The 12,507-nt window shown below is 32.6% G+C and overlaps 1 protein-coding gene across 5 annotated transcripts in view; it reads right to left on the bottom strand.

Annotated features, from left to right (window-relative positions):
- Nucleotides 1-12,507, bottom strand: part of GluClalpha (glycine receptor alpha 1) — a 40,634-nt gene that overhangs the window by 7,390 nt on the left and 20,737 nt on the right. For all 5 annotated transcript variants that reach the window (XM_066299366.1, XM_066299368.1, XM_066299365.1 and 2 more), the window contains exons 4-5: nucleotides 714-937; nucleotides 578-660 (exon numbers count right to left, since the gene is read on the bottom strand). In XM_066299366.1, coding sequence (XP_066155463.1) covers nucleotides 578-660; nucleotides 714-937 — 307 coding nt within the window. The remainder of the gene's footprint in view (nucleotides 1-577; nucleotides 661-713; nucleotides 938-12,507) is intronic.

Below are 12,507 nucleotides of genomic sequence, written 5' to 3'. Positions count from 1 at the left end.
TGTCCAGCTGAATCTCCCGACCTAACACCTCCCGACTTTTTTTTAAGGATGCCTTAAAAGCGTAATTTACGCGACTCCTGCACAAAATTTTTAAATATTACGTCGAGGGATTGTAGAAGCTTGTCGTAACATTCCACAACAGATGTTTACAGAAGTGCGACGAGAGCTCGAAGTATTGTTGTATGGAAAATAATTCAATGCATTTTGGACATCTCTTGAAAAATTTAAGAATTATGAAAAAATTGAATACAAAAACTAATATTATGGCACGGTTGTTTAGGGAATTTGAAGACCTTTAAAATGTGTCACTTGATCCATGTTGCTTATAAAAAAAAATGAAAGGGTTACCACCCCTGCGTTGTTGTCGATCGAGGGCAAGAACTATTATATTTTTATTTTTCGTCTTCCCCCTCCATTCTAAGGTCGACATGTTTCGGCATTTTTTCCTTTAGGTAACACTTCTGAAAATCTGGGGGTGACAAGTTTGTAAAAATAGATCCGATATGTACCGATAATGCTATGTAAGCTTCTATACATACAGAGCCGTACAACATATACATACATATAAGATACTTACAGCTAGCCATTCGAAGCGAACAAATCTGTCTGTCCAAAGGGTAGAGTTTTAAGTTCATGGGACAGGATAATGTGAGAGATATCCTGGAAAATTCAGGTATTTATTGTGTGAGTAAACAATAAGGTGTAGATTATACCTAATACTATACAGTACAGATCCGTAAGGGAAAATTCTAATATAAACATTAGGCATGATAATATTATGCGTATGGCCCTCTTTCTCGTTGGAGAAGAAAAGATCTGGCATCCAAACCCTATTCGCTTCAGTGAGTGTCAAATACTTTAACCTTCCATGCAAATCATTGAATTTTAGTCTCTCGTCCATCCATTGTTCCCGGAAAGTCAACTGGACCGAATATTCCTGAAATTGGATCATTCATTAATATCTAGACCTCCCGGCAAACGCAGTGTGAAATGTTAACTGGAAATATTTTGCTTCGTTTTCGAAAGCGCAATTAGCCTAATTAAAGGCCTTCTTTTACAGCCACTTTAGTATGAAAAGATTTATGAAAAATGATTTATAGAGTTACCAAGTAGACAGCCTGTGAACGCGAAATGATAGATATCCCTTTCTGATAAAGGGTCAGGGAATTTCTTGTTTGTAAGGAACGAAAAGTTTTGCTCAAGTACATATAATAGTTAACTTTCGAAAACTGCTTGTCCTTCGATTGGCGAATCGCAACGTTCTGCGTGTAAAGCAACTATTTCCATTAAACATTTCAGGTAATTCTTAGGGTCTTTGAGCAAGGTACTTTGATCTTCAACACTGAACCAAATCAAACAAGAAACGTTAAAGTCAAACTTTCACTTTTATTTTATTATAGTGAGTCGTTCTCTAATTGTACCTTCCAACGGGTATTATTACCTCCAACTCAAATAAAACTTAAAATAAAAATATTAGAAAATAATTGCCAGCAAACCTCCCTCAATTTAACATGTTTCTTATACATGGGCAAAAGGTCGCTATTCAGAAATTAGGTTTCCTTCAGCATCCTCTTCAACGGGAAATTTTTTATTCAAAACCCAATGCGCCTTTACAGATTTTCAAGATTATGGAATTATGGCAGGAATTCGCCATGAATAGATGGTATAGGTTGAAAATTTTTAGTCTACGCAGAAGCAGGTACAATAAATATGAAATTCGTAATAAAATTATAAAATGGACATTTGCGGCCGTTTCACTGATGGGGATTGATTATTACTGATGGATAGAGCACAAATAAAGCAGATAATTGAAGAAATCAAGCAAAAATGAGATTCGGGTTTGAAATATGGGTCAAAGTCAACACATGGAATAAATCGATAAAAAAATTATCCATTTTTAGGTAAAGTGACTGTAAAATCTTATTCTGCAGATATTTGAGTGAACCTGGTTTTTTTCTACTTTTCCGTGCCTGCAAAGAGTAATTCTACAGTCCCTGTCTGAAAGTCCACTCACGTTTCAAGACCAAATCAATTTTTTTTCTTAATTTCTTCAATTATTTGTTTCATTTTATGGCTACCACAAGAAATTACAAATTAAATGTTAAAAACTCCAAACTTAAACTATTTGTCGTAAAAAATAAATCTCCTATTCGATTATGAATAGAAGGTATAAATGAAATCTTTAAGTCCGATAAATGCAATCTCTAAGCCCTTACATGTATAGAATTTCTATACTTATGGGAGTTTTAGATCAAGCTGGATTAGAAACGGGAAAAATCTTGACTGTGGATTGAGTATATTGCCAAATAGTCATTTATGGTGCTAACTATGATCACAATAAAGATGTAAGTCAAACTTCCTGAACACGTAAATCTATTATACAAATATGTCAAAATGAAATGAAAATCATATTTCTGTGTCAACCTTAAGTCGGCTAGAAATTAAAAAGTTGCTTTGATTGCCACAATATGTAATTGTAACCACTGTACATTATTTGTTTCTTTCATTAAATCAATTTTACAGTGATCATACAGGGTGAGTTTTTTTAAAGAGGATAAAAAGACCTCGGAAATTATCAGTCTTGAAATGGCTTAACCATTGAGTGCAATGTCTGTTGTGCTTCAGGTTCGGTGCTTTGGTGCTTCATAATACCCCAACAGATACCGGCGTTTTCTAATGTTTTGTTCTGTCAAGCCGCAAAAATTCAAATCCTAAGAATAGGATTCGTTGTAATATCTTCCCTCGCGTAGGCAAAGGTCCCCTATGCCTGGCTTCGGCTAAAAATTATCCTAGGAATTTATTTTAATGGTACTTTTATGATCACCACAGCCTTGCAAGTACTGTAATTTCCCTTATTTATGTGAAAGAACCATAACAAGCCTGGAACTAAAAATTACAGAAATTTCTAAAGCGTAGTTTCCTATGACTCAAATTCATACCAGCTTGGCTGAAAGTGTTTGTTAAGGTGTCTACCATAACTCTCAAGTTGAAATGAAATTTTATTTTAAAACTTTTGACAACGCTAAATGTATTAAATGGAGAAAAAAATTAATAATATACTTTTTTTTTATTTCATAGGTGACTGAATATACACTGAGGAGCAAAAGTCTCATATAAATTCGTTAAAAATTTAAGGAAATATTTGTCTTAAAAACGCGGAAACACATCAAGTATTGTTTTTATTCGTGAATTTTTTAACGTAACAGTCATATATACAGGGTTACCTATGTAGTAGATGAATATACTGTTTCATTTTTTTCTTATAGAATGACATGTATATGATGAGTTGTTTGAGTTCTTTAAGAAATTCTGACCATATTTCAAGTAACATTTACAGGTGTAAATTCAAACGGTTTCAAAGGAAAAACAAAAAATACAAATAATGATAAAACTATTAGCACTTAAAAATAAAAATATAAACTACTATAATCCAATGTATTAAATGGTCAAACTGCGCCATGATGAGTGAATTTAAACGATTTACTGGGCCACTCTAAATGCCATGCTGCGTAAATATTTGAACAATTGTTGAGTTTAGACATGAGTATGTTACATGAAATATGTATGTTCAGAATTTTTTTAAAAACTCAAAAACGTCATAACATACATATATGCATTTTCATAAAAGTAAAATAAAAAAGTATATTTATCTGCTACATGGTTAACTCTGTATACATGTTTATTACTTAAACAAATGCACAACTATAAAAACATATGACGTGTTTCAGCATTTTGATGAAAAATGTTTTTTCCAATTTTTAACGAATTTATGCGGGAGTTTTACTCCTGTATGTATATTTTGAAAAAACGAATATTGTATGTTTCCTTTAATCTATATAGCTATGTTATCATTGGTTTTAATGAAACCATGAAAAAATTACGTTTGAAGATAATTTTGACTTTAACAACAACGTACACTAATCAGATTTATTCAAACTATTATTATTTTTCAAATACTCCATAAGCTTGCAAAGTTTGTGCTGTATCTGATTAATCATAATTGGCAGAAACAATCAATCTGGATAGTTCATTATGCACCTGCTATTCTTTCAATATTGCGACAAGTTTGTAAGTTTGATAGTTTCCGAGGATCCTTCATGAACTATTAAAAACTTACCCTGTACAGATTGTTCCCAATTTTAAAGTAACCAGTGGGTTTTCGGAAGCCATGAAAATGCAGTTTTGATCTTAAGAAAATTCCGAGATGTGTCTGAGATATCCGAAAAAATACATACTTTTGCAAAACGAACTGTATTATAATTGAACTTCTGTTGAAAAAATGTATAGAAAACAGTAACATTTTGTTATTGATACTTTTAGCCTTTTATAAATTTGTAGAATTTCGGTTGTCCATGATTCCATTTTCCGGTTGTCTGAATTATTCGTGCGGGCACGTAATATCAAATATTCATCCATTTCATCGGTTTTGTCTCCTAGTTACTCGAGTTTTCTTGATCTAATGTGAAAACTAACGAAGATACAGAGGAAGAAGCAAATGATGCAATTATTAAATTTTCTAATTATCCGGTGACCCTTTCCTCTTCATTAGACCAGACATTCGGAGCTCAAATATAATTAGATTTAATACCCATACGTATCGACTACATTTTCTTAAATACGAAAACGTATTATTTTAACAAATCTAGTTTCTATCGCGTCTCTCGTAGTTCGATCAGTTTTCCATTTTTGGAGCAGTGTGCAAGAAAGAGATAGATAATTCATTTGCTAAATGATTTTCACCATGTTTTATAGGCTATTGGCTTCAGTAGAACCAATAGAAACCAAAATTGGAAGTTTTCTTACTCTCAAAACTGCATTTCATTAAAGAGATAATTATGTAACTTTGTCAGAATTTAGTCGACTGTGTAACTCTTATGGTTTCTGAGATTCTAATGCCCAAACTCGAAAATGGGACATTCCGTTGGTATAATCGTCATTGTTTATCCATGCTACCTATGATAAAATATCTAAAATTAATTTAAAAAAATATTCTTTTTCTGCCCCCTTGTAAAAGATGTTTGAAGACATGTCTGGATATAGTCGACCGTCCGTAGTGATGATTTCTTGACATATTAAACAAAATGTTGTTATTTTAATTGACTGATTGAAAATGGAAATTGAAGATTATTTTCCAAATTAAAAAAAATTCTCTGCATTTTTAAAACTTTCTTCTTGCAAAAAAAGTGTCAAAGCATGAAATGTTCTAAAATAGACAATAAATTTTATTTACCGAACATCGGTTTGCGGATCAAAAATCCCCTAAAAGCGCAATAAAAAATACTGGCAAATTGCAGTGTAGTTTACAGTCAAATGGTCAATATCAATCAAACCAGAAGCAGCAAATCTATAGCAATGGCAAGCTCGTGTTTAATTTGGGGACTGAACATAACAGTATTTAGTTTCATGTCTGCATGGCTTTTGATTATTTCACTAATAATTTCCACGCAGCTGGTAACTTGAAACTCGTTGAACCAATTAACTGAATTTGATAATATTGCACATTTCCGATAATAAAAAATTGATCTACATTATAATGGTAATTGATATATTATTTAGATTATTGAGATCGGTAGCAATAGACGTATAAACTGGAGTTTGCTAGTTCCAGTTTAAAGTTACAGTAATTGCGAAACTTCAAATGTCAGAAGTTAATTGGAGACGATTTAACTTTGAAGTTGATCGAAAAATGCAAATTTCATTATGAAGTTCGTTATCGGATTTGTTCAGGGCTGAGATCAAAGCAATATTTTGCTTTGCCGATTAAAGAGAAAAAAACGACATGCAACATGCATTTTCAGCTAATCAGCCAAATAACACACCCAAAAGGAAAGATTGCTTTGAAGATTACGAGTACATCTGCGAAGCATTAATTACATACCTGCTTGTTTCATTTATCGAAGTATTTTTAAATCTGAATGGTATGCCCAAGACAAACATCATTTGCTGCCTATCACGGGAAAACAATTTTAATTGAAATCACCAAGGACGAGCTCCGAAATCGGCACATACTACATAAAATGTAAATTTACTTGTATCGAAGACTTCGATATTTACCGGTATAAATCCATCCCCTCGACCGAGAAATAGCCCTGTTGCCTTAATGAAAACCCTGAATACGTTATTATGAAATTCCTGCCAATATTTAATTTTAGCATCCACTAAGGTATTTTTGAATCTAATATATGAGAATTCAGTAGGCAAACGTCTATTTAAATTTAAAACCCACAGACTGAAGGGGATTCCTGTGAAATTCCTTCAGCGGAAAAAACTATACAAACCATTTCTAAAAGTAAAACTATAGTAACAGTTTCATTCACCACGGCCCCAATATTATTTCAGTAAAATGAACTATTGAAGAATTTCTCAATTGAAATTTAATGAATAAAGCACCATACTTTTATTAAAAATCTTAATCAATGTTTGATCGTTGCTTTGGATTATTTCTAAGCTTTTAGGTTGGAACGATTAATAATCAATCGTTTTTTCGCTCCCCGTGCGGAACGTTTCAGTGTCGACGCTGTTCTAATTCTATACAAGTATACAAAATTTTTCAATCAAATTACTCAAATAAATAAACACTCATTTATCAGCCCCTCGGACTCCTATGAGTTTATTTGTGATTAAAAAAAAATCAATTTTGGGGATGTATATGAGACTAATGAAGGCAAATTTAGAAATTAATGACAGCCTCCCAGGGTGTTCTAAAAAAGCGGGGCGTCATACAGTGTCATTTTTTTTAATGCGACCACCCGCATTTTATTCATGTGATGAAATCCTCTCTGAATTCTGTGTTAGTTCCTAGATTTTTTAAACATTGGGATGCAGTGACTTGTAGCTATGTCGGTATAAAACAAATTTGTAGTGCTTCATAAAAAAATTAATATCGTAGTTAACGTAAGTTATATTTTCATAATTTTAAGATGTATACTTACATCATAATAGTAATAGTAGAAAATCTTAATTTACCTAAGCAAGAGCTACTCGGCCCAATAGCCTTTCAGCCCGTGACATGATGTTTTACCTTTCTTCTTTACAATTCAATCAAATATACACAAAAGAGAGTAGAAAAAAAAATCACAATTATTGGAAATATTCCAGCAGTGCAGTGGAAAAGAAGAGGAAGCGAAAATGTTTACTTTGTCTTGTTAGGCAAAGGAGATTGAGTATAGTCCAATTGTAGTAGTTATCTTTCCATTTGGATTGTAGATGTAGTAATTTTTCCGTTATTGTAGTCATTAGCGTCCATTCATATAAATATGCCTTGGATGAATTGTGGAGGGTGTTCTCGGGGTGTTTTATCTTGGTAATTAGTCTCAGTGGGATCTGTTATGTAGTTTGTATGTGGGGTCTTGTTCTCTCTGTAACATATACTTTAGTATATATGCATAGGCCAATAACGATCTGCAAATGGATTTGAAAATTTTGGTGGCCATTTTGATACTAATTCCTTTGTTTTTGTATGTCAGAGTTCTAAAGGGTTTGGTTTGTTTAATGATTTCCATTCTAGTATTTTGTGCGCGTTTGACGAATTTTAATTTATTATCAACTGTTATCTCTAGGTATTTCTCTTCTAGTTTTGGTTTCCGTTGGTAACCGTCTGTTGCTACTGTTGGGGGGTTGTCTTTTATCTAATGGTTTGGAAGTAGCAATTGATTTTTGGTAGCGTTTGGTATTAGTCTTCATCTGTAGAACCGAGCCATTGTTTTGTCCGTTAGTGTCTACAGTTTTTCCACCACTTTCGTCGTGGTTTTGTTGTGTTTGATAAGTGTAATGTCGTCAGTGTATTATAGTAAATATGCTGTTTTCTCAAAGTAATTTTTACCTTGTAGGTTATGACTGTATATGTAGTGGCAATAAATGTTGTAAAGAAATGACGTGAGTGGCGATCCTTATGTGAGTCCCTACTCAGGGGACAATATAAAAAAAAAAGGTGTTGTTTATGGATACCTCTAGGTGTCAGTTTTCTATTAGGTTTCTTATAATATACAGGGTGTCCTCGAATTACGTGGCCAAAATAATACCGCAGATTGTTTGAGTGAAAATAAGTCGATTTAACTAAGCTTCCCTCAGTCCAAAAGTTGATAATTATGGAGCTACAGGGTGTTAAAGTTGAAAAAAAAATCACATTTTCTTTAATATCTTTCGATTTCTTTGAGTTAATTTCACGAAATTTCATATTTGAGGGTGTTTTAGGATACGAAATTCAAATTTATTAACGATTTAGTTGTTTCTTCTAGGGGGCGCCACAAGCGACCATTAGGACACATTTAAATCTCTGTAACTTTTTCGTACCACGGTGTATATTATTTTGGTATTTAAAAACCTTTTTCCCTACCTTTTATACTTAGAAAAGGTATACTTTATTGACGTCGCTAGAAGCAACGGTTTTGGAGAAAAATGCATCTAAGCCTGATGATGCATGCAAATTACCTTAAAATTAGACGCCTTTCAATATTAACAAAAGTTTTCCGATTTGGAATTCTACGGAAAGGATATTTTTCCTTGTAAACTCGTACACTTTTTTGACTATTACAACGGCAAAGTCCATAAACTAACAGCATATCCACCATTTCAGAATAAGTGAATTTATTGGCCATACTTATGGATATTTACAGGAACAAGAAGCGAAACTGACAAGAAAAACTGAGGGCTAAATAAAAAAACTGACATTTGAGAAACAAATTCAAGTGTTAAAATGTCAATTAAAAACATAGCCAACTGAGTTATTTACTTAAAAGCGCTAACGCAAATATGCAGCGCATTAGAATTATGCGTTTTTCTCCAAAACCGTTGCTTCTAGCGACGTCAATAAAGTATACCTTTTCTAAATATAAAAGGTAGGGAAAAAGGTTTTTAAATACCAAAATAATATACACCGTGGTACGAAAAAGTTACAGAGATTTAAATGTGTCCTAATGGTCGCTTGTGGCGCCCCCTAGAAGAAACAACTAAATCGTTAATAAATTTGAATTTCGTATCCTAAAACACCCTCAAATATGAAATTTCGTGAAATTAACTCAAAGAAATCGAAAAATATTAAAGAAAATGTGATTTTTTTTTCAACTTTAACATCCTGTAGCTCCATAATTATCAACTTTTGGACTGAGGGAAGTTTAGTTAAATCGACTTATTTTCACTCAAACAATCTGCGGTATTATTTTGGCCACGTAATTCGAGAACACCCTGTATACTAAGTTCTTGGGTGTGTTAAATTTGTATAGTTTCTATAATAATCTTTTGTGCTAAACACTGTCTAAAGCCTTATTTATGTCTATAAAGAGACATGTTGTTTTATTGTTTTCTAGATATGAGGTTTGTATGTTATTGGTCGGTATAAAAAATGGGTATATAGTAGAATTATGTTATATATTATACATAATTTTCTTATAAGATCACCTTAATAGGAGTTAATGCTCATTTAACAAAAAAAAAACATATAGAGTGTTAACAATAACAACATTAGTTTTCGACTTCAATTTTTTTGAGTTTTGCAAATAGGATCATCTATTTTCTATGCCGTAAGTCGAAAAAAAATTCAATATTCTTCATTTTAATATAAAATAATGTCTATTTATCTACAATATTAATAAAATTATTAGTTATTCCGGAATTGCGTTAATGGCTAAATGTTTTAGTGTTAATCATACGTTGCCATAGCTACGATGTTTTTTAATTTTAAGTTTTAACAGCTCATTAACCTCTTGACTAATTTCTCTTACGCTAATGCTTGGCACTACCAATTCCTGATTTCCAGTTTATTTCTGGCTCCTAAAACCGTTTTATTTCGACTTTTCTTTTCATAATTAACACTTCCTGTTCGTTAAAAATGCTTTTTCAGACTTTTTAGGCGACTTACGTTAGGATGTCCTCTATTAGAAAATCATTGTGCTCTGTTAGGAATTGTTGTGCTGAGATACTAATAAACAATTTCCATCATATGAATTAATTACAAAAATCATAATAATAAGTTCTTATTGAGTATACTTTATTTTGATGGCCAGTTCTAAAATAAACAGATTTTGAACAAACAAAAAATCGTAAATAAATTGTCAAAACTTTAAACAAAAAATATGGAGACCATGGCTAAACACTTAGCTAGGGATGCAGGTTTTCACCAAACCATTAATAATTCCATTAATATTTAAGATAAATATACATCATAATTTATACCAGGAAGAAGAAAATTGAATTTTCTTTCGCCCTAAATCATAAAAAACGTACCGTTCTATTAAAAAAATAAATAAATAAGTTGAACAGGTGAATATTGAAGTCGTTATTGCGAACACCTTATACATGTGTTTCGCTAAATGAGTATTCATGACTGCTAAGGTGGTTTTGTATGAAAATATATTCCAAAATTATTAAAATCAAACTTTATTCAGTTGCGGTATTAATTTTTTTATGAGGCATTAAATCCCAGGGTTACAAAATTTAGGAACCAACAGAGGATCAAGAGAGGATTTCATTAATTGAAAAAAATAAAAGTGATGCCATTAAAAAAATAACGCACTACTTGTTTGGGACACCCTGTAAGGTTGTCGCTAAATTTAAAATGTACCTTCATTACCGTCGTATATGCACATCACCATGATTGATTTTTTTATGAAATGACAAACAAACTCATAGGACTCTGAGGGGCTGTCAAATCAACACTGTATGTTTAGAGTTTATATCTTTGAAATAAAGCCACAATATTGACCCGTGGGTGGCCCTATTATCGGGATTAAATACCACCCCGGGAAAAATGACAAACAAAAATCAGAAATCGGAACGTGCACAAAATTAAGGATAATTCCTTGTATTTCGACACGATTGATTTTCGACCCATGAGGAAGATATGTTCATAATTCGGGTTTCAAAATAGCAAACACAGGACTAAAACATTTTGGCTTTATGAGCATGTAACGCGTGATCATAAAAAAAATCTCGCTATAAGCGGTGAACGGTAACCGCAGGGTGTTGATTATGACATTTGCTATTTGCCATGCCTTTGATATGAAGCATTTTTAAATCTGAATCGGATGCCTAAAACAAACATCAAATACTGCAAATCACGAGAAAACAATTTTAATTAAAATCAGCAAGAACCAGCTCCGAAATTGGTACATACGGCATAAAATGTAAATTTGCTTTCACCGGAGATCTCTATATTTACCGGTACAAATCCAAGCTTCTCGACCGACAAATAGCCCTGTTACCTTAATGAAAGTTCTGGGAACATGTTATTACGAAATTCCTAGCAATATTTAATTTTTGCATCCACTAGGGCTTTTTGAATATAATGTATGTGACCCCGGTAGGCAAACGTTTATTTCAATTTAAAACCCATAGCCTAGAGGGGATCCTTGTGAAACACCTTCAACGAAAAAACTATACAAACCATTTCTAAAAGTAAAACGGTAGTAGAGAATTCATCCACCTCGGCCCCAATATTATTTCCGGAAAATGACCTGTTGGGGAATATCTCAGTCGTATAAAGCATCGTAGTTCTTTTAAAAGTCCTAACTAATCTTTTATCGTTGCTTTAGATTGTTTTAAAACCTCTATACTAAAATCATTAATAATAGATCGTTCCTTCTCCCCCTGTCCCAATATTAAGGCCACCCCAGCAGCAATCTATGGATGGCATTAATATTTGGATTGAACGTCACTTTGAGGAACACGACAAGCGAAAATCGCAAAATCCGGCCTTATACAAAATTTAGGAAAATTCCTCGTGTTTCAACAGAAATTTCGACACACGTTTTTCATTTATTTTCGATAAATGTAGGGGATAAGTGTAAAATTCGAATTTCAAAATTACAAACACTGGTGTAAAATATTTTGGTTTTATGAAAATATAACGGGCGATCAGGAAAAAAATCTTGCTGATGGCGGTGAACCGTAAACGTGGGGCGTAGATTAAGCCATTCGCAATTTACCATCAAACACTTGACTAACAGACTGATAGAATATGAATTTATCAAATATATGCCTCTGATATTTCAACGCTTACTTGAGGTTTCTTATCATTTCTCTTTATGAAGAGTGTCTCTTTACATACATATAGTAAAACCGCTCTTTTTGAGCGTATTAGATATTTGATAGTATAATAGACGCGGATCGTGTTAGGTTTAATAAAATATTTAACGAAAATCTGGTTTTAACAAAGTTTTCAGGGAAACTTCGCTTAAAATTAATTTCTAACAGCCGTTATATCGAAGACGTCCTTAGGCACCTTCGCGAATATCGTTTGCATGTTTGTTTTTAATTAAACTTTAAAATTACCTTTAATGAGATAATTAGCAAATTACTGAATTTTCACTTGAGAAAGATCTATATAATCTGTCAACAATTGAAATATTAAAAGCTTGTGATTGGGGTTAAGCACATCATTCGTCCAATGGAAAGAATTGAATGCAGAGAGATGGGCACTATTAAAGAGGAATTTTTGAGCTTACTAATGATGTATTTAGCTGTTATACCAATAATTAGACGAGAATTTATTTAAATTTGGGAAAAGCTGTG

The sequence above is a fragment of the Euwallacea fornicatus genome, chromosome 33, assembly GCF_040115645.1.
Source record: "Euwallacea fornicatus isolate EFF26 chromosome 33, ASM4011564v1, whole genome shotgun sequence".
Taxonomy (NCBI): Eukaryota; Metazoa; Arthropoda; class Insecta; order Coleoptera; family Curculionidae; genus Euwallacea; species Euwallacea fornicatus.
This window is presented reverse-complemented; position numbering and strand designations above follow the sequence as displayed.